Raw genomic sequence first — 22,563 nt, forward strand, 5'->3', positions numbered from 1 at the left:
AAAATGAGAGCAGCCATTAAGAGTTTGATACTTTCCTCACAGCTGTTAACCCTGCGGAATATTTTATGCTGTAAATCTAAAGCGCATTATTCTGGCCTCCGTGAACAATTTTTAAAAGACGTTGTTTTGTAGAAATACAAATCCTTCAAAATATTATGAACTATAATACAGATTATCTAGACGAAAATGTAGTTCAAATCTACAAAATGGCCTTACATTAGTACTTTGCCTTGTGATGATTTAACCTGAGTCTGCAAAATCTTAACTACTGCTGTAAGAAGAAATTTCATCCAATGTTGCTATTAAGAATTACCTGACAATACAAGATAAAGCATGAGAACCCTTTTACTTTTTTAAAAATGTCCCTGAATCATACTTAATAATCATCATGTGGTAGGTCCATAGTTTTGTAGTGTCACGCTTTTTCACTCTAACAGTTACTGCTATTTAATCACTAATGGATTCTGTGCATTGTATAATTTAGATATACTGAAAAAAACATTAAATTGTATTTGTAATCAGGAAAGCTCAAAGAAAACTCAAGATTGTATTACTTTGTCACATTCTGAATTTCAAATTTCAACTGCAGGGAGTCCGACAATCTAAATATCTGCTAAGAGATTCTTTTGCTTGTGTAGCCTACTTTATTTTGTTAATTTACTGGGGTTTTTTTTGTCTAGATCAACTAGCTGTCTAAGATGTCAATATCAGACACCAGTAGACGTGGCTTCATGTTGTAACATTTGTTTCACATGTTAATTGATTTTTTTGGTTCTTTCTTGCCAAATTAACACTCCAGAGCCCAGAATATGCTATGTTTCCAGGAAAATGTATTCAGTCACGACACTCTTTAAAAAAATGTAATAATTCCAAGATGACACATTTTTTTCAACTCTTACAACTTAACATATGTTTTCTCAGTTGTTTCTGGATTCACATTTAGCTATGCTGTTCTTTCTTTCAAAAAGTATTATGCTGGTGATTTACAGATTACATTTGATACGGAAATGCTTCATCATTTGGATAGTTGTACGGGGAGAGGATTTGTTGCCGTATGATCTGTCTACAACAATATTTTGCGAACACTTATACTTTACTCACGCAATTCATAATCGTAATAAATAATTACTATGAGAAAGATCGTGTGAGAAGCCATAAAAAGAACTTCATACATTGGACGTTACTGCTAACTTCATCCCAGTAGCTAGAATGAAAAACAAACAAATCACAAACAATCCAAAAATCTGCTATAAATTCTATGTCCTCAGTTAAAAAAAATATCAAATTTCCATTCCCATTAAAAGCAGCCGTTGGAGAAAAAAAAATGTTTCAAAGATTGCGTGAATTCATAATTTTTCTTGCCCTGGTATGGTCTTTTCTTGATTATTTTTTATGTAACTATTCGTGCCATCTACGGATGCAATGCGAGATAAGGGCCACGGTGCTCCCTTTCTTGAGCTAAAAATGTTCACTTCTGGGGCTTTCAGCCATGCTAGATGGAAGCAACTTTTTTAAAAAAAAGAAAGAAGAAAAGATGAAAGGACAATTTTATGCAGCAACCTGGTGTGTGGGGTTTGTTCTCTTAGGCTTGTTTACAGGAAGTCCACTAAATTCCAACAGATGGGTGCATTCAGAGAAAAGCATTTTATTGCATTTTTCCAAGCCTCATAAAGTCACTGAATTCTGTCCACCTTCATTTATGTGTGGGAAACTGAGGTAGCTGCGACCAGTCTCGGAGGAGTCTGCTAATGTTCTGATGTTACAAGGCAAGATTTGGACTATTGTGTTGTCAGTTGAGGAGAAAACAAAACACTTTACCAAAGAGAGTGGAATAATCTACAAACGATTTTCATTTAAATCTTTCGGCTATTGAGCCTACTTTGGGTGTCGCCTCAATACTTGAAGGCGGCACGGAATTGACCTTTACAGCCAATACACACAGACAGCAGCTCCCCACTTGACATGTCTGTTGGTCTGCTTTTTTTCTGTTTCCAATCAAAACTCTCTATTTTCATTTAGTGGTATGTTACAATCCCATCAAAACTGAGACACACTGCACTTTTCTGTGAAAAATACTCTCTTGGTTTTCTAACAGCTCAATCAGCAGAAGCAGTTATTTAGAGTGCAGGTTCAGCCCCCGATCCCAACATTGTCAGTCCAAGTTTGAATCTGAGCTTTGTCCTTCGCTGATTGCAACCAGAATTCCATAGACGATAACACAACTGGGGACTGTTTGAGCTTGAGTGGACCAAAACACCCTTTGTGACCCCTCTGATTTGCCTCTAATTAATACTAAGCCTCGAGTAGGTACATTTGGGCTCAAAATATCCCAGAAATTGCAGATGACTGCCATAAGCAAGTTTCAGACAAAAAGGTTTATAGTCCCCTCTGAAAATATGAGTAGGTGTGGGCTGTGCTGATGAACAACTGACAAAAAACAGACTTAAAGAAAGATATTTGGACTCCACGCTTTTCTTTTTTTGCGTGTAAACAGAGATTCTGGCAGGGAAAAAGGACAGTTCTTCAACTTCACTTGCAACATAGGATAATAGAGATTCCTTGTTTTTTTCTAGCAACATCCTGGATTTCTGTTATACAGAAACACCTCATCTTCCACTTTTTAACAAGCTGTTCTAAGTATTGTGTCTTGTTAGACTAGGTGGTCTTGCTTGTGCTCTGACCAGCTGGTCAGGTCTTCTTCCATCCTCACTAACACTAACGTCACATGGAGACGTTTTTTGCAAAGTAGTGTTAACAATCCCCCATATTTTCCATAACCCCTGGCAGCACAAAAAATAACTTTGATCTTATATCCCAGGGTAATATTGAAAACCCAAATGTGAACTCTGCACAAACTATGTGCCATTCACAGTTTATGTAAAAAACTTGATACAAAATTCAATGCTTTTCCTCATAATTAATTGAAGAATTAATGCTCAATGATATTCATTTACATTTCATTTAGTACATTCCTAGATTTAGTGAGATTTTGGGCTTTTCTATTTGTTTTGTTCTAAAGAATCAAATTGTTATGTTTTTCGCATTTAAGTTGATTCTCCTGTTTCTACTTATTCTAGTTATAATCCTGTGAAATATAGTTTCTTAGTTCCATGTTGTGGTGTAAACGCATTTAAAAAGTATTTTGATTCTTGACTGAGCACCTCATGCGAAAAGGCTGTGAGGCATTTGGTGCCTAAGAGGCATTGTTAAAATATCTGGCACAAGTATTTGACCTCAGTTTAATAATTGTTTCATGTGTTCTATTTGCAGGCAAATATAGACCATGCCAGGATGATCATTCAAAAGCAACTTTGACTGACTCCTTCAAGACGTGCTTAACTATTGGGTGGACTCTATGGAAGGTGTAAGCGTCAAACAGAAGCTGGTCTGGATAAGCCTTCCATTGGACTTATCTGTACATTTAGTCTTGATCCTTTCAGTTATGACTACATCTGGCAAAAGAATGAGCTTCAGTTAGAGATCAAGATAACTGAAATCTGAATCCATAAGCTGTAAGTATAACATAATTGCATCCTTGCATATGTACGTATAACTTTGTTTTTAACATAACAAATAAAATACCACAGTCCTTCATAAACTTAGAAAAATCATATTAACTCTTCCTGATACCTTATCTCTTGCTGTCTTTCACATAGTAAGGAAATGCCATCTCAAAACAAAGATGTGCAAAAGAAAAGCGGCACTCAGGTTGAAGGGATATAATCAAATATCTTAGAGACGTAGCAGGTCAAAAATGGGTTCTCGTTGTGAGACATAGCTCACTGTAGAAATGAAAACAGAGCGGGCATCAGACATGACCTGCTTGAGCATTAAAACAATCCGGAAACAGGATTTATGTATTCAGTCTCAGCCTTAGTACATTGTGGGATGCTTAACCAGTCTTCCTGTGCACCTGCAGTCGGGCAAGGGTTCTCCTGTTGAGGGCATTGGTGAGTTGGTCCCACAGAAGTTCTGTTGACTCAGGTCAGGATGAAAAGCTGGTCACAGCAAGACTCTGACATTGTTTCGTAGTGTGGTCTTATATAGTATTGTCCTTCTGGAAAACTGACGCTTCTGTGCTGACTTAAAGAAATAGAAGATTATTGGCTTAAGGACGTGTTCCAGTAATTCATGCTTGGTAAGCTATTTACAATTCCCAGAGGTTTGATTATATTCCCATTTCAGTTTTATAGGAAGCAGTTTTACCCAATGTTCAGAGTGGCAAAATGTCTTTACTGTAATGAAGCATGAATAAGGGTTTATTAGCAGTCCCCGTTTCAATGTGTGCGTATTATCCAAAAAAAAATCATTAGTGGGCTCCATATTTTCATTGCTTATTTCATCTTAACTTTTATTTGAATCTCTTTTATATTGATACTGATATTTATCATTTGATACATTTGATATATATTGATACAGGAAACGTTTCATAGAAAATGTTCAGATTTTCTATTCAAAGCGTGTCTTACAGGCCTAATGAACACTGTGGCATAAAATGTTTTAATATCAATGCTGACACCCCTATTTCCTCATTAATGGAGTTTTTAATTAAGGTTCAGGAGGAATGAAAGCAGTCGAGCTCATTCGACACAGCTGCTGCAATTCTCACTAATCCTGACGTAAGCAACCGGTCTCCATATATATCAAACGTCACCCTCTCCTCTTCCTCGTTCATTTTCTGCATCCCTCCTCCACCCCCTCTCCACCTTTGCAACTACCCAATTGGTCGCATGGGGGTCCTATCCTCCCCGTCCAACGGCCGGGAGGTTGACCCTAAGCCAAGCGGGTTCCGCCAAATCTCCACATCTCAAGAAACGATTCTAATTTCTCCCAAGCTTTTGGCTGCCGTCATTCCTCGAGAATTGTTTTTAATATATTGTACCATTTGCTAATGCTGCAAATTACCACACATTAGGAAGATAGGCATGTTGTAAAATTACACCTCAGCTCCCCCATGTATAAATACTCCCTGGCTGCACAGAACTCCCATTGTCCACCCCAGCTCCACCCTTGCAACTGCCTTTCTGGTTCATTCCTTGTAAGTGAAGCGGGGTGGAGACTGCGCTGATCTTCAGCAAGTCCTGTCCTTTCCTCAGCCAGGGGAGTTAATGCCACGTTATTAAGTACGTCATCCCTTTTCTGTTTGCCTGCTCATTTCAGCTTTGTTAGGATTTGACTGAGCTACAGAATATTGCATTTCGGAGGTTGCCTTTTCGAGCAAAGTGCGCTCTATTAAGTTCTTAATCGCTATCATCCTGGATGCTGTGTGCAGTAGTTTAAACCTCTGTTCTCTCTCAATATGCATGGTATATAAGAATTGTTTGATGTACTTACCAAGTTGAGATTAATAATAGCAATCATTCTATGTTATTAACAAGACTGTTATTCCTTTTTTACTTTGGACTGTATACCAGCTGTGCTTCATGCTAGTTATTAGGGCTCTAGCTTCATAATTGTAAAGTAACAATTGGAAAGGCCCAGATCCTGGGTGGGGTTCTGCTATTATATCCTTGAGCAAGGTAGATCACTTAGACTATTCCAGTAAATAATGCCTAGCTATATAAATGGGAACAAAAGTAAATTGCTTTGGAAAAAAGTATCAGCTGAATACATTAATAATGAATAATAAAAATGTTTTTATATTTCACAATGTATTAAAAATTAAAAGGGATTTACTGAAATGGAGTGGTTAGTGCTAATTTTAAATGTTGTGGGATATAGTACTCAGAAGCCCCGGATTACTCTAGGCGGTTAGGTAAGTCTTACTGTACCTAACTGTCTATTATGCTGTAACTATGCTATTTGAGAAGTTTCATGAGCACACAAGGAAACAAAGTGGCAGGGTTTGTGGACGCTTTAATTTGTAGGTGGCAAATCTGGTGAATGCATTTGTGATACGTGATGAAGGCAGACCGTATTGAATTGCTGTTTCCTGATTCACACTTATCACTCTAGGCTGCTGAGCTGGTATTAACCAACTCAGTCTGTGTCAGATCTTCATCCACCTTGTCAATCATCTTACCTCGCCAGCTGGTACTCTGTACCAACTAACAGACTGAAACTTTCTTTCATATTAGCTTTAGGAAATCCACTTTTACCCTGAGTGCAGTGGTCCCTTTGCCGATTGAAGTTTTTCCACCAGGATGGAGATGAACTAAAACATTTCCGTACCTAGATTGACATATGTGGCTTGGCCTGTTGCTTACCGGCCAAAATAATTTAGAGAGAATCACTGTCTTAACAATTTACTTTTTAGGCAGAGGTGCCTGGCAGACCAGTAATACAAAAACAGGAATTTTTCATTTAATGTCAACAATAAAGAGCAGTGTTCTTTATTGAAAAAATGTTCAGGATTAAGATTGTTATATGTGAGCATGGGGACAAAGTGCAGAGCTCAGACGATGAAACTCACACGACAGCAATCTGAAAAACACCAGTACAGCTCTAGACATGTTTGAAGACCAATTAGTGAATAATGAAATCGGGGAAACGAATACTTCAAAGTAAATCTGCTCTTATTTAAAGTGTAACTGCTCAGGTGATTATGTTTTCTTCTATTCAATTCAGTCGGTATCATTCAGAACATTGGTTAGCATTACCAAAAATAAGGAAATAATGAAGTAATGTATTTGCATTACCAGAAATGAGTATTTAAGATTACCACTATTAAAGATGTGCTATTCAGGCAATTGCATGAAGAATAAGTTTAGTTCAGGTTGCATTTAGTGAACCCAGTAAGAAAATTCTGCAAATCTGTTGCCCAATCTGTTGTCAGTATGTACTTGTGCATTCCAGACTTAGTTGATGGGAAAGCTAATGGGTATAGAATATTTTCTTTTAAACTACATTCTAACCTGAGTTAACAACAGACACATTATTACTATTGTGATTTAGTAACTCCTTTGATAAAGCAGTGCCCTTGTTCCTTTTTTTTTTTCAGGACAGCGTATCGTAGGTACACAGTTAAATAGATATTGCATTCCTGTCCTGAAGCATTGAATAATATATGCCTTTAAAGGACAAAGGACTGTACTACTATAACAATTCCAGCTCCAAAGGCTTTAAAAAGCTTTTAAACGACCTCAAAAAGTAAAAAAAAATAAATAAAACCACATTCCAGGCAGGAGGTCCTGTAGATCCGATTTCGCTGAGCACTGTTGCTGATGAACTTTGTTTTACCACACGACATGATTCACCTTTGTGGTGCAATAATAGATGTGGGTCAGAGCACTATGAGTGAATACAGCTGAATCGGAACAGGTGTAATAGTTCATGTGCACTGCATGTGAAGCAAAGGTCAAAAGCAGTGACATTATTGTGAAGGGGCTGTGATGACCAACTTAATATTGCTTATAAAGGAGATCTAGCAAAAAGGTTAACAGAGCAACTGAGATATTTCCGTGACCTTTTAGCCAAAAATAAGTAACCTTGGTTCATTCTTCTACTTATAACATGACTTAAAATGTAATAATTTCACCACTTAATTAATTGAGATTGTATTATGATTTAATAGGCGTTAAATAGGTGGTTACAAAAAAGCATCTAATTCTTGACCTGGTACTTTATGGTAATATAAGGAAAAATGGGTAAAAGAGGTGATTAAAATACATTTAAAATAATAATAATTTAGCTTCTTAATGAATAACCAGATTGACAGCTCTGTTTCTAGTAAGAAGAAAGCATGTCATTCTTGACCTGGTACATTATGTTAACATAATGAAAATCTGTAAAAAAAAATAGGTGAATAAAATAAATTAGAAATTCAGATAGCTTCTTAATTAATTATATGCCTTTAAATTTCCATTATATAATTCCAGTTCTCCTCAATTTTTATAAGTCTGGAGGCCATTATAGGGGATTGTACATAATCATTACCTCATTAGGGTACATCGCTGGAAATTTATAATAGCAAACCTTTCAAGAATTTCAATATGTTTTAAACTTTATTAATGTTCTTACAAGACACAGTTAAAGCATTATGGACCTGAGAAAAATGTATTCTGCCAGTTTGACCTCCCAGTAAATAAGATGATTTAAGTAAAGGAATACATCTAAAATTAAATCTTTTTTCTAACCCTTCACTGTGTCCACCTTGGTTCATACCTTTACATTTTATACATGCATTGAAAACAGAGGAACCGAAGTTGCTTTAGAGACATTTTAGGTATGTCAGGTATTCAGCCAGTAGCCACTTCACCTTATTATTTTATGAGTTACTGCTCCATTTACATTGTAAGCAAGCAGCTGCACCAAAGAAGGCCATAAATACAAATTGACAAGTATGAGAAAGGTAAGGTATGAGAAAAGGTAAAATAAAAGTGTTTTATGAAGAAGTAACTCAGAAGACGTGAGTGCCACAGGTTCTTTATATCCACAGCAACCCTTCACTTTGCAGTATCCTGAAGAAAGTCTTAACTTGCTGGTCACAGGAGAAGAACCAGTCTCTTACACAGCTTTAAAGACTTTTGGGCATAACCAATGTTGTTCATATAATTATTAGTAGTATTTCCTGGAGGTCTCTGCTTAGTAAAATTGCACTCTGATAATTTTGGGTAAAATTAGTTCAATAATAAGGACTCTTTGAGGCATATTCTGTATTTTACACTCGTTATTATGTGGAAAATGATCCCTAAAGGCCTCTTTATCAATCTGTTACGACCAGAAGCTGATTATTTGCCAAGGAGCTGCAGAGCCTGTCTGAAAAGCATAGGGAGTAAGGCAGAGCTACATTGTGGATAGAACACTAGTCAAAGACGTACATATGCATTTATTAATGGACAGTTTCTGAAAGAGAAGGTGAAAATGGGTAGGGGGAGGTGAGAAAGGGTCAAAAGAAATAGAAACATCAGTGCCTGGACTACTTCGTCATGCCTCCCAGTGTGCCACCTGAACAGAAACTATGGGTATTTCTTTTTTAGGATCCTTGGAAGCCTGCTTTGAAGTTTTGGTCGCAAGCAGTACCATCTCTGGTAGGTGGACAGTTCTACATTGATTTGTTTTACAAATGTGAGATAAAATCTGTATGATGAGTCCCTAGGTTCATGTGAAGTGGCACAGTGGCATGACAATTAGGGATGTTATCTCCAACCTTGGATCCTGGATTGGAGCACCTTCTGCGTGGAGTTTACATGTCCCAATATGTTCCGTGTGGCTTTTCACCAGGTGCCCCATGAAAAAAGCTGGCTAGCTAGGCTTGATTGACGTTACTAAACAGACAATCGTGTGCTCTTGTTACACCAGTGTGCCCAATACTTCCAGAATAAACTCCAGGTTGATGAGGTGAGTCCCTTCCATGGATAAGCAGCTTTCTGATTTAAAATTCAAAATGTGGTAGAATTTCCTGCATTATACATGCACAACATCTCCATTATAATCTTAGAAATCTGATCCTTTGATGTAATCTTAAAGATAAAAGGAATACAAGACGTGAGGTTTAGTTTATTTCAAACAAGATAATCCATTAATCAGACAATTCATTCAGATATGCTGATGTGCTTTCCGAGGTTCTTGTTGTCACGAAAGCCACATTCAGTGTATCATTTTAAGGCCTGTTAAACTTCTGGAATCCTTTATAATGGGTTCAAAAACCCTCCCAGATGATGGCTCATAACGTTATTCTTCCCTAAAGCAACACTAGAATTCTGGAGAATTATTGCCAGTTTATATCCAAAGGAATTTGCAGACTGTAAATCACAGACATAATAAGCCCATACAGAAGGAAAACGCATGCAATCACACAGAATTATTTTCACATAATGTAACGCCAGGATAATGTAAATTATTTGATTCAACAAAATTATTTTGTTTATTTTTTATATACAAAAGGTACAGTATATAGTTATATTTATAACTCTGCAGTACATATAATTATGTTAATAACAGGGATCTGTGCATTAAGACAACAACAATGTTAGCTCTGCATTCCCATAGACAATCCGTGTGAGTGGTAAAAGTACATTATATGTTGCATGGTAGATGTATTATTTCTAAGTGAAGGACGTTCCTAGTTGTGGCACACACACTATTTCACTTAAAATGCATTTGCTGAGAAAGTTCAATAATGTGATATGGTCTAATTGCCTTTACATGATCATAATAACATGGTAGGTCACTATCTGGAGATATCCTTAAGGGACTCAAGTTGCCCTTTCTATTTTTGTTTATATGGACCAGTGATTTATACAGGAAAATGTAATCCACTAATGTATGGAGAACATTGTGGGCCTTAGGTAACATTCTTTGAAGCCCACAATAAAAAGGCAGAGGAGGAAAAACTAATAAACAAATTAACTGTGTATTTATCTCAGGAATGATAAAAGACAATCTGGCTATTTTTCCAAACTGCACTGATACGGTCACCCAGATTTGCTGTCATCACCTGTAGACCTTTAATCACCAAAGTATAAATCTCTTAGCGCTTCCTTAGTCTAGAATACGCATATGTAGAAAAAGGATCGAGGACTATTCAAGCTAAAACCTTATCTTTCAGCTGTAAAAGCAAGTTTTTCATGTCCAGTTTCGGTAAAGACCAAAAACACCAACAGACTAATTTCTTGATCTTCATGTATCTACAGTCATGCTAGAACTTCAAAGCTAGTGCGCCTTAATTCCTGTCATTCCCTTAAACAGAGTTGCAATGGATAAATACACAGGGGAAGCCTCTGTATTCATTAGCAGCCTAGCTGGAAGGGCCTCTAGTATCCTGACCAATGCAGGCTTTTCTTTTTCTCTATTGAATTGTTTAAAATAGAGGAGAATAGGTGAGTGCATCATTCAGACAGCTTTCACAGGTCTAGGAGAACAAATGGAACTTCATGGGAAAACATAAATTTGCATATGGTGCAGACTGAAGCCTGCCCTGTTTTTACAGAAATTCTCTGATCATGGTCGTCAGTGTGTAATGAGCACTGAGCCCATTTCCCCCACAGCTAATAAAGTTGATAGATGGGCTGGGAGCAATTGCCAAGAAACACTCCCTGAAAGTGGACAATCCCTATCCTAAACTTTTAATTACCTTAGAGGAAGCAGAGGGGGATGTTAGCTATTAGCCTTTCAAGGTGCTACAGTTAACCCTTTATAGTTATTTTGCTGCAGGAGTACAAAAATAAATAGACATCAATTCAAACCTTTAACTCATAAATTATGTCCTTACCAATAAAACGCTATGGCTATGTTAGTCCAATTAAATATCTATTAGTTAACTTGGAAAAATTAGAATCAGCTCATTATTGGGTTAGTGAGGTAAATCTTGTTTATGAATTTATTAAATATGTGCAGTACTTCTGGGTGAATTGCTACATTTATATAAACACTCTAAGGCTTTGTATATTAAGAAGAAGTACATTCTTCATTATTAAGAATTATTCTAATGTGAAATACTTTCTTCTTTTGAGTAAAGAACCTCACAGAATGTTAAAAAAATAAACATAGTAAAGGCTTTATGTTTCCAAGTTTCTGTTATGAAAAGCAAGCAGTGAATGGATTGCGGATAAATGAGAGTCTTTTGGAGTGTAAATTGAGTACCAGCCAAAATGGAAGAAAAATGAAAGGTCATCTAAACAAAGAGATGTGAGCTGTGTGTTATTGTTTTATAAACATTGTGTGGTCCTTTTAAGATACACATTCTGTTTCATGTTTTGAACTTAATGTATTCTGTGGGCTCTCTGCACCTAAATTATAAAATGATGAATGGGATGAAACAAGCCTTCTCCTAGTGTGTGAGTTCCATTCGGCACCACGCAGATATCTGTCAAGACACGCACTTGCTGAAGTTGGAGGGATTCCTGGCAGAGTGATTTGGTTTTATGTAATAAAATCACATTGCCAGGGATTTCCAACCAGCTGCAAGCCAGACTTCAATGCCCTTTGTGCTGTAAGGAGGCAGCCCTCATATTTTCATTTCCAGAATTCCCTTGCTCAGTTGACTATCCAACAATTTATACTTTTTTCTTCTCTCCGGAACAAGCTAGTGTTTATGTGTTAAATGTGTCAGAGTTAAGGATTTGTCCTCCTCTTACTCATTCCCCTTTAAAGGATAGGTCAACAGTGCTGTAAATAGTTCCAAATTCTTACAATTTTAATTTATTTTTGGCTCCCTTCTTTCTGTGATATGTGACAACAAATAATTATCAATTGTCAATTCTGAATTGGTCAGCTGTCATTTAGTGTAATCATTTTTATTTATTAAAACTTGTTTTATGGTTATATCAAGCACTTCAGACAATATGGGCATTGCTATAGGATGTTACCTATTAACATTTGTATTACCTTTTATCTTGAGTTAAATTTCTAACAATTGTTTATGAATAATATAAGCAAAATGTATACTTCATCAGTTAATTACATTGTAAAATATGTTCTGTAAAAGCTCAATACAAAGCCAAAGAGTTATCAGTATATATAACCTGCAAATTTAGATATTAAAGCACATGGACTACACATCATTGAAGATTTTACCTTCTCAGGAAACAGTCTGAGCTGTCTCTTGTGTAAAGAGTCCACTACATCATTGAAAGGCTTTATAAATGCTTTGGAAAAACAACTTCCCGTGCTTGACAAATCTTGTCACTATAGACATTTTCCACTTTTTCATAAGGTTTTGTTTTGGAATGTTCATACAGGAAGCAGCAACAAGCTATGGATCAAACGTCAGTTACAGCTCAAAAGCAAATAAAGCTCCTGGCAGTCGTTTTTTTTCCTTTTACTCACCTGTTCATGTCTAAGAAATAACAGCAGTTAATCTGCAGTGAACTGTGTTAAATTGCTGTAATAACATTGCTTCAGACAAAATAGTGGTTAGTAATATAAAGTTATACAAAAGTACTCTCAGTTCCATTCACAGTCCTGTCATTTGTGACAGGATTTGTGTTTTCTTTTCCTTGCACTTGCAAAATCCTTTTGTTGCAACCATTTCTAATAATGACTTATTCTTTGTGATAAAACTAGAATACCATACCCTACCACCTATTAGAGGATAAAGGGATTTTAGTCTAGTGTGCTTTCTTAGCATGGCTGTGTACATTACACAAACTAAGCAATTTGAAGTAATTTAATCTGCTTTAAAAATTGTGGCCTGTCAGGCTTCTGAGTGGCTCAACCAGTGCAGGCAGTCTCTCTAGGGTAGGGGTTTAGGATCGAGAAGCTGTGAGTTCGATTGAGAACAGTGGCCAAGTATCCTTTCCCGTATTTGGCTCCACCCCATTGCAAGGGGTTCTGGGACATCTGGTCAGCACTCCCTTGGAAACTCCTGCTGTACAACGTCTTGGTTGTCCTGGGTGTCCTACTGTCTTGTGGTGACGTCAGTGAGGGATGCTCCTCTCCTCCATGTGGTGCTAAACCTCCTGTACGCCACTGTGGAAGTTATAATGTCTTAGACTGGCGAATGGCTTGATGGGTGAGACGTAAAGACAGATCTGGCAGTTCCACATTGGGTGGGTATGTAAAAGAAATACTTGGTGATTCGAGACATATAAAGGGGAAATTACACAATAAACCCATATCCAGCATGAGTCATATGGTGGGGTTTGTCTTTCTTTTGACGTGAAAATGTGATTATGAATACCAGTGGAAAATGGGTTGTGCAGATGGACTCTGCGTCCAGCAAATTACCAGGTCTCCATCGATTTCTCCCTCTATTGTGAGGTTTTTAAGTGAAAACATTAGCATGACTTAATTACAGCTCTCTATTTGATTCTTTCATTTCTGCCCTGGTTAACATTTTCTGTTTTATTTCAAAGAAACCATAAATTTTAAGAATGATATGGTAGGTTGCCCATCCCTGACATGTTTGCTCCATAGGCCAAGAAATATACAAAAAAGCCACACACACAAATCACTGCATTTTAAAATCTGTGCTCATACTTCCGACCTCTGACACAGCTGCTTTTACTTAAAATGATTTTCATTTTACGGAAGTGGCCATTTTCCCTGCAGTACAGATTTATACAAAAATATGAATAAATGTACAATTGTTGAGTATTCGATATTATTTTATACATGCTTCAGGGCTGCATTGATCAGATTATTCCATAATATAGACTTCTTGTATAATGATTCCTATTCTCTACAACCATAAGGACGATACTTGAAAAAGAAAATAACTTTTCAAGACGCAGATTATACGCACACTGAACAGTCAATTAAAAAATGCTATAGTCACTTAAAAACGACTTTACTAGTACTATACTGGGTGGTCTGTTTTTGGCTTTTCAATGTCAGTTTTAGTTTATACACTTTATTTTTACAGTCTTTCATATCTGAGTTCTCGTTTACTGACTTTTCATCTGAACAGATACTAGTATTATAGTACATATACTAAGAAACGTATCCATTGTATTAGCAACATCTACGAAAATCTTGAATTCAGAATTTCAAAACAGTGCCTCATAATAGAGCATTTTATTTACCGTAGCTTATAAAATGGTTATAGCTTCACATAAATAAGCCATTCAGCATGGTGAAGTAGCATTGCTTAGTAAAATGTTGCCACACATTTTTAACTAGACTCCCCAAGTTTTGAAGTATTGTGTGCTGACCCATTAATGGTCTACTATTTTCACTCATGCAATTTTGTGCTTCCAGCCTGAAAGGTTTTGTGACACTGAATAAATCTGCATCTGCGACATTTTTAAGTATAATAAAAAAAACCTCAGAAAAACATCAGGGGAGGAGGAGATGCTGAAATCCTCGTGAAAAATAAAGGACATCTGGTTCGAGTGACCGGGCAGCTGAGTTTTGTGAGGTGCAGGACTTAGCTCGCTTTGTGAACAGATTTTGAAAATCCCATGTTCACAGTGGCTAAGTTCCGCTCCTCTGAAGCTGATTTTCCTCAACAATGAAGGACAACTGAAGAGGAGCTACAAGGGCATGCCAGCCAACCTCAAGGAAAGGAAGGATTTAATGAATCTAATACAGGAAGGAGCAATGCAGATTTCCTACTTGGAAATCTACTGACAATATGGTACAGAAGAAGCCTGCAGCCCTCTCGAAGAGGGAGGTCAACTTGAATATAAAACTGTTTCACATCCAGGCAATAGCCTGATAGGACTGGTGTATATGTGCAAATCAGCTTACCTTCTTGTATGATTGCCATTTTGTACTACATTGCAAGGGTCCAAAAGTTCACAGATGTTTATTTATCAATTTGATTTGAGCAATCTTGAATTAAGTTACAGCAATCAGAATAATTTAGCGTGACGTAAAGGATGAATTCATGTCTTTTGATCATTTTCAGCTTCTCATTGTAAATGCAAAGGTGTGATTTCCACTTTACTAGTAAAGGCTGGTTTTATTTTATATTTTCACACAATATTCATTCTTTCCTTTTATATATACACATTATTGGTTAGACGTGCTGTATTTTCTAAGGGTGAACAAAAGCAGATGTTTGTTTCAGTGTTACAAGACTGGTTCATTTTATTAAGTAAGTACTTAGTCATGTCACAAATTTCCCTTCCTCTTCTCTGAATTGCAGATTCCCTTGATGAGACAATGGAACAAAGACCTTTAAATACACTGACGTCTGCCTCCATTACTCAGTGAGTGATGGTTTCAGATGACCCATCTTCCATCAGTCAAAACCCATTCAGGTGATGTATGTTGTTTAGCAGATGAGCACTTTAAAACTTAGTAAATGCAATGAAGGAGGCAGACTTTATCATTCAATACATGGATAGACATACAGTAGCAAAGGCTATTAGAAGAAATACATTTAAAAATGAATTAAAGTGCAAACATTTAAAGACATACAGTTGTGTAATTTGTTAAAAAAAGAGAACTTTACTAATTTCAAGTGGATTCGATTCATGAATTTAATAAATGAAAAATGTAAAGAGAAATGGCAGAACTGGTGAATTATTTTTCACTTTATTTATTTTATACCTCTTCAAATGCTGAGAACTAATATGGTGCAGATCAAAATACTGTATCAGAAAATCATTGCATGTACAAAACTAATATTATTACTACATTATCAGCTGTATCATCATCAGGTATAAAATCAGAATCCAGGACATTCACATTATAATTAAACCACATTTATGTATAACTGGTTTTATATTCACAGTACATAACATATCCTTCATGTAAACATTCCAGTGATAGTTTGGATAATTTTGTTTAAAAAATGCAAATTAGATGGCACTCATTACGTAAATGGTAGGTTAATGTAATGGTAATGCTGTAATAGTTAATAAGCTTTCAACACTCTTAATTCAAATGACTGCTACAAAAACTACAGTATATTCTAATGGTTAAAACCATGATTCCCAGTGATAGCAGATTATCTTGACACTTCCAGTAACCTTGTATCCTACTTACTGTATATGTCATTTGTAAGAGACGTACCATTTTTCTTTTAAAAGAATAATCACTATTTGTATGGGAAGTGAGGAGTGGTGTTGTTAACAGATAATGGGGTTCTCTCAGCCCATGATACTTCCTATCAGTGCACTGTTTTATCGCTCATTAATAACTCTTTTCTGTGTCGGGGCAGTACAATGTCAACATTATTTGTCAAAGGACTGAAAGCTTCCAGCATTGGCCTTATTGTTCATATGAATTGACACTTGGAGTGTATTAGAACCCTTTCACTGCAGTCTGCAAATACCAAACACAATAGACACCTTTAGTGCACTTTTTTTGTATACAGCATTATCTGCTTCAACGTACACTTCTGCCCTGAGCAAGAACAATCAAAATATATTAGAATTGATATGAACAATATGCTACATTCCCTTTGTGCTTGCAGAAAGATTAAACTGCCACTTGCTTTGATAAATGTTCCTTTTTAACCTTCCTAGAGGCAAACAGTAAAACCGTTCTCATTCAAAGGATCCTGACAGGTGCATTGGATCAATGTATATTTTGCTGCTTTATTCAGTATTTTGCACTCTTCATGTTTTAGGTTGTTTAAAGTTTTTTTATTTACTTGCACACAGTTACATTATTAGTTTAACAGGAGAATTTAAAAACAGTAACTAGTCTTTTCATAAATCCCTAAAAGTGTGAGATTGCAGTCTCCCATTCAAAATATCACTGTCTACAGAATGAAAATGCTGGAGGTGTCAATCACTGAAAGTGGTTTCATTCTTGCTAGATACCATTTCTCAGTACCAGGCCAGAGGAAGCAAGCAAATGGGCTCCATCTCCAGTGCCTACTGAGCTGATTACAGTTGATTTATTGAGCACTGGCTCAGTTCAGCAGGAACCGGAGTTCTGCCTCTTAATACACGGATCCCAAAATCAAGATAAATCCCAGAGGACAAAGGCGTCTTGGTGTCTTTTACTGCTTAGTCTACTCTATGCATCATTCAGGATGCTGGAGTGTCTGAAGGGTAATTTAAGTACTGAAGTGGAATGTTGGTGGAACACTGCTTCTGTCATTTGTCCTTTCAGCAGATTATGGGAGCAGAGTTTTTCCAAACCATTGCCTCCAGGAAACATCTTTTCAACATTTAATGGTCCGGAACGTCATTTACATTGTCAGATATTTATTTTTTGAATGCTCTTTCACGGTTATAGGTTTACATTTGTATCGTACGCATTATTAGGTTAATCAGAAAATATCATGTTGTTGACAAATACAGTTGTTGACACGATCTCAAGTGACTTTTTATACTAAAGTAAAAAAAAAATATTGGGAATTTTAACAGTCTGTCCATTTGTAAACAGCAGGTATGAAGTTAGAAAGACGGTCCGACATATTCTTGTTCAGATGCATGACCCAAGGTAGATACATTTGATTTATTTTTGTGTGTTTTTCATATATAAAATGATATTACAGTAATAAACAAATTGCAAAATGTGTTACGAACACACAAGTGAATTGGCATTGCACATGCAGACTATAAATACATGTCATAATGAATCAGCACTGTTCAAGGATGGGACTATTTTCTTTTGTTGTCCCTGTAGTCCCATTTGAAGGTTAATTTCACAAGTATGTAAAATTTGGTCCTGAAACACCTTATTGGGTTACAGATTTCCAAAGTGCTTCACTCTTTCAAACTGGCAGCGAAGAGTCACTTATGAGTAAGCAGAGCTCTTGTTCGTCTTTCTTTGCTATATATAAATTGTTACAGTTAGTTTTAGTAATCGGTTAATGTGACTGATCACGTCAAGCAATTTTCAGTATTGCCAAAATCTTCAACCACATGTGAGGGGAGTCCCCAGTAATTTCATAAGAGCATGTCATTATGAAACACACCCTTACATAAAGACATCTTTTTTCCATCACAAATGGCATGTTTGTACAAACCTTTGGCTTTATAAAAGAGCTCTGAACATTAAAGAAATCAAACATGTACTGGTATACTGTATATATTAGTATACTTACAATCACACTACCTAATAATGCTCTTCTATTATGCAGTTTGAACACAAGCACTTCAGTATAGAATTTTCTTTATTAAAATGTTTGTCTTCATGTGATTTCAGACTGCCTCACTATGTAAGGAACTTAATTATACATATTTTAATGGTTCACCTGATTACCAGACTTGCCATATTACCAAAGGTTTATGTAAAGGGTCAACAAGATGTACTGTAGATATTTGCGTGAAATGTTAATATGTAAACTACTATCTACTGTTTTGTTTATGGCTAACACTATCCCAGAGGCTTTAGCATTCCTATTAATTTCTGGGGAAAGATCATTTATATCCATTCATTTTTAAATGGCTTTATGATGTGCTTAAAGTAGAATTTAAATGCCAAAATATTATTTATAGACATAAACATAAAATTCATACATTTTAACTAATAATACCTTATTGTATTGCTATTTTTAGAGAAATCCAAATTATAGACACTGCGCAATTCAACTGTAAACATCTTAAAGAGAATATCACCGTGCTTTTGACAAGCCAAAAATAATGTACTTCTGTATCTCAGAAAAAACTTTGTCAGAAGTTATTTTTTTCCCCATTTCATGTGTGCTTAAAAAGAAGTGAGCAGTTTCATTATTGGAGTTGGCTGCCCTCCTCGCAGGAAATTAAAACAGTTTTTTTTTTTCCAAACAGCATGTGTGGCATAAGGCATTTAGACTGCTGGTCCTGATGTGCATCAGGTCCTACTGGAGGAGGTGGTTTTGCAGCTTGTTGGCAAAAGGCAGTAAGGAGGACTTCTCTGTCTAAATGTTATTGCCTGTGGGGATGTTTTATCAGCTTTATCATAGCTGGAATGTAGAGCTTTGTGGATGTATAGCAGTCCAGACCACTTTAAAAGCATTGAGTTGTGGGACCAAATTTGCTTCATTTTTATAATGAATCAATTTTAAATCCCCAAAAGATGTTTGAGTGAAAAACATTAATTTAATTTTCCACACTTATACAGTATTGGCTTGACAGATATCTTCGAACTTTCAAAATTACTTTCAGAATTGTTTGGAGCTAAGAAAATTCCCCTGCTAAAACTATATTGACACAATGGGACTGTGGATGATTTGTTCTACTTGAGAACGTGTTTCTGTTATGTTTAAAAGTTAATCTGCAGCCATTTTTTTATTTACTTCAGTCTAAATGAGAATACAATTCAGTTGGAAAGGAAGTGCTATCAAAAGGGTTACATGTGTTTTATTCAAACCATCTGCTCTAAAATGTCCTACTACAAACATGTAATTCAGTATTCTATTGCATTTATGCACAGAAACGACACAACACAATTGGGAAATGTACTTACAGTGGAACCTGGGGCCATTTAATGAGTGTTGAATTTCAAAGATAATCACTTTAAAGACTGCATCTGATTTCTTCTCGTTTTAAGAAAATTTAAAGAACTAAAAGAATTGCTAGAGTTTTTTTAATATACATTTCTATTGTAAACAGTACAATAACTGCAGTTAAGGACATGTGAGCGCTTGGGTTCTGGGTTTAATTTTGGACTGGGCTGACTTATGTGTGGAGATTGCATGTTTCCTTCATGTTTATGTGGATTTGTGTCAGGTGCTACAGGTTTCTCACACCTCACATGGACATACTGCCTTTTTCACTTTGTGTCTCTACATTTATTGTTCCATCTATTAGTGTGTAGGTGTGTGGACAAGTGTCCCATCCGGAGTGTAGTCCAAGCTTTTCCCTACCAGGAAAAAATAACTTTAAGATAATTTATGACTGCCATGTTAAGAACTAATCATAATCCTGTAATTGTTTCAGATTATCTTGATCATTCTAAGCTGTATTCTTTGTTCTTGTTCTCTTATTATAACAAAAGTCATGCAGGTTTAACAGCATGAGACATATTGTACTGTACTTCCTCTATGGTTGAAAATCTAAAAAATACATGGTGCATTACTACAGTACCTCACATGCACACTGTAGACCTTGATACAGGTTAATTAATTGAAGCAAAACTATGTGTTCAATGTAACATGAATCTAAGCCTCAGGTTTTCGTGGCATGTCCGCCTAGGAAACATGGAATTGCTGAAAAACAGCACAATATAAATTTACCACGCATGGAAGAAATGTGTTAAAGTTCTACTGGTACTTTCAACATCAAGCAGTAGCTTTTTATTTCCAAAGAACAGTATCAACAAGATTGTTAAAAGGAGTATTTTCAAAAAGGCAACACCATTAGAGCTTATTGTACAATCACAAGGCCAGTGATTACACAAGTGATAATTAGGCTAACTCATCATAAAGTTTTTTTTTTTTAATTTAGTTGTTGATCTAAAAAAATGTTGGAAGAGATTTTCTGTATGTTGTAAAATAATTGAATAAACAATACTTAGTAATGATTAATACATTATATTCTCATTAATAATAAAAAACAACCATGTTTTCTAACTCATTCTTGTTGTGTTTGTCATTGGAATACCATATTTCCTAAATATTTTCTTTCCAAGTACAGTATGCCATCAAAATATGATTCTGAGTTTGTTTTCTGCACCAGTTTCTTTTGGAACAATTACAGACATTTGAGGTAAAACACATGGAAAGAACATCTATCCACCAAAACACAAGTGACTGGCTGCACAGAATATCAGTCATTAAGAGAAGCAGGTTTGATGTTTGAAGTGATGGATTCTCCTGTTCCTCCCAGTGTAGTTTTCTGTAATTGACTGTTTTTTCTTTTTGATTGGATCTCCAGCCCAGCCAGTGTTACCTCATAATAATAATAAACACACAAGACTAAAGAAAAGCTCAGGTGTGCTTTTATCATGAAACAAAATGCTGTCAATGCAACTACATTAAAACAGTATGCAACGTCCCGCAAAAACTCTAAAAATGGGTGGCTTAATGGATTTCTGTTAAGAGCATTCATTAATAAAATTGTATTTGAGTGATTGTTCACTCTCCCAAAATTTCTGCATTGTATTTTTTGTTGCACTTTGGCAGCTGGTTCAATGCCAAACCAGCTGTATCTCTGGAACTGACAACATCTTCTATAATTTGTGACTGTTTTGGGGAGGTTGCAGACATCATAAATGCTTAGGCCAGTTGATTAAGAGCTGCTTGGGACAATGAGCCCCTTTCAACAGGCAGCTCTTTCACCCTGCTCTGTTATAGCTTTCCTGATTCATAATTAATTCCACATTGCTTCCTGCTTAGTGGGACCACAATCAAATTTGTCAATTCCCAGACCTCACGTTACTGGTCTTTATTTAACCTAGCTCCCCTCAGTTTTAGGCTACTTGAATCAGCAGTCAGTGTCAGACACACTTCTTCAAAGTCTTCTGTGAGCACGGCGTACTGAATCTTGACTAAATGACATTTGTGCTTTACTGTCTTATACTGAGAAGAGAAAGATAAATGTGACTATTCCTTCGTTATTATAGTTGTTAGTTCAGAGTCTCCAGGCTGAACTGAAAACACATGAGCCTCTTATAATGGCTGTTGTCTACAAGGTACTGTAGTTCGAGAAAGTGAAAAATAATTAAGCAAATGACAGCTAATTTGAAAAACTGAAATGTCTATGACTCTTGGATTCTACCAAGTTATGACCCAACATAGTTTAGTTGGAAATATATCAGAGACAGAGGTGAAATTACAGAGTGTCTTATTTTTTAAAAGCACAGCTAAAATAATACAGTGACAGCAAAAGTAAATACTGTAACATAACAGCATTTAATATAAAACTATATATAAGTATGGTCATCATATCTCTTATTATAAGGTATCCCAAGGCGCTGGATGGGAGTATTAATAATTGGTAAAGACTTTATTACACTTGAAAGAGTGTGGTGTAATCACTCAAACAAGAGAACAGAAAGCTTTCTCCTAGCGTTCAGTATTTAAGTTTCAAGAAACATAGATGTTTTTAATATTATGCAACAGAGTCAAAAGAAATGGAAAAACTGAGAACTCATTTGATTGACTTCAGATGCAGCTTTAATTGCAGTTTACAATTCTGGAACAGTATTATTAAGAAAGGTTCTTCAAAGAGAGCCTGTTTTTTTTTTTCCCAACCTTAACTCCACACACACAAAAGTCCAAAATTATGGTGCTCAGAAAGCTGTGCTGCAATAAAGGAACCTTCTGGGAGGTTTTACTTATAGAGCCAAGAGGTTAAACATCAAGTTGTATGAAATAATTTATTTAAAGCATATGTCTGACTTGAGTTTTCA

At 36.0% G+C, this 22,563-nt stretch overlaps 1 protein-coding gene across 2 annotated transcripts in view; it reads left to right on the forward strand.

The window, feature by feature from the left end:
* Positions 1 to 22,563, forward strand: part of kif2c (kinesin family member 2C) — a 60,004-nt gene that overhangs the window by 7,170 nt on the left and 30,271 nt on the right. The window contains exons 2-4 of one of the 2 annotated variants that reach the window (XM_088598110.1): positions 3,271 to 3,512; positions 8,919 to 8,969; positions 15,473 to 15,587. In XM_088598110.1, coding sequence (XP_088454236.1) covers positions 15,554 to 15,587 — 34 coding nt within the window. In that variant the 5' untranslated portion in view covers positions 3,271 to 3,512; positions 8,919 to 8,969; positions 15,473 to 15,553. The remainder of the gene's footprint in view (positions 1 to 3,270; positions 3,513 to 8,918; positions 8,970 to 15,472; positions 15,588 to 22,563) is intronic. The other variant, XM_088598111.1, reaches the window with a different exon arrangement.

The sequence above is a fragment of the Lepisosteus platostomus genome, chromosome 11 (genome assembly GCF_059453375.1).
Source record: "Lepisosteus platostomus isolate fLepPlt1 chromosome 11, fLepPlt1.hap1, whole genome shotgun sequence".
Classification (NCBI taxonomy): Eukaryota; Metazoa; Chordata; class Actinopteri; order Semionotiformes; family Lepisosteidae; genus Lepisosteus; species Lepisosteus platostomus.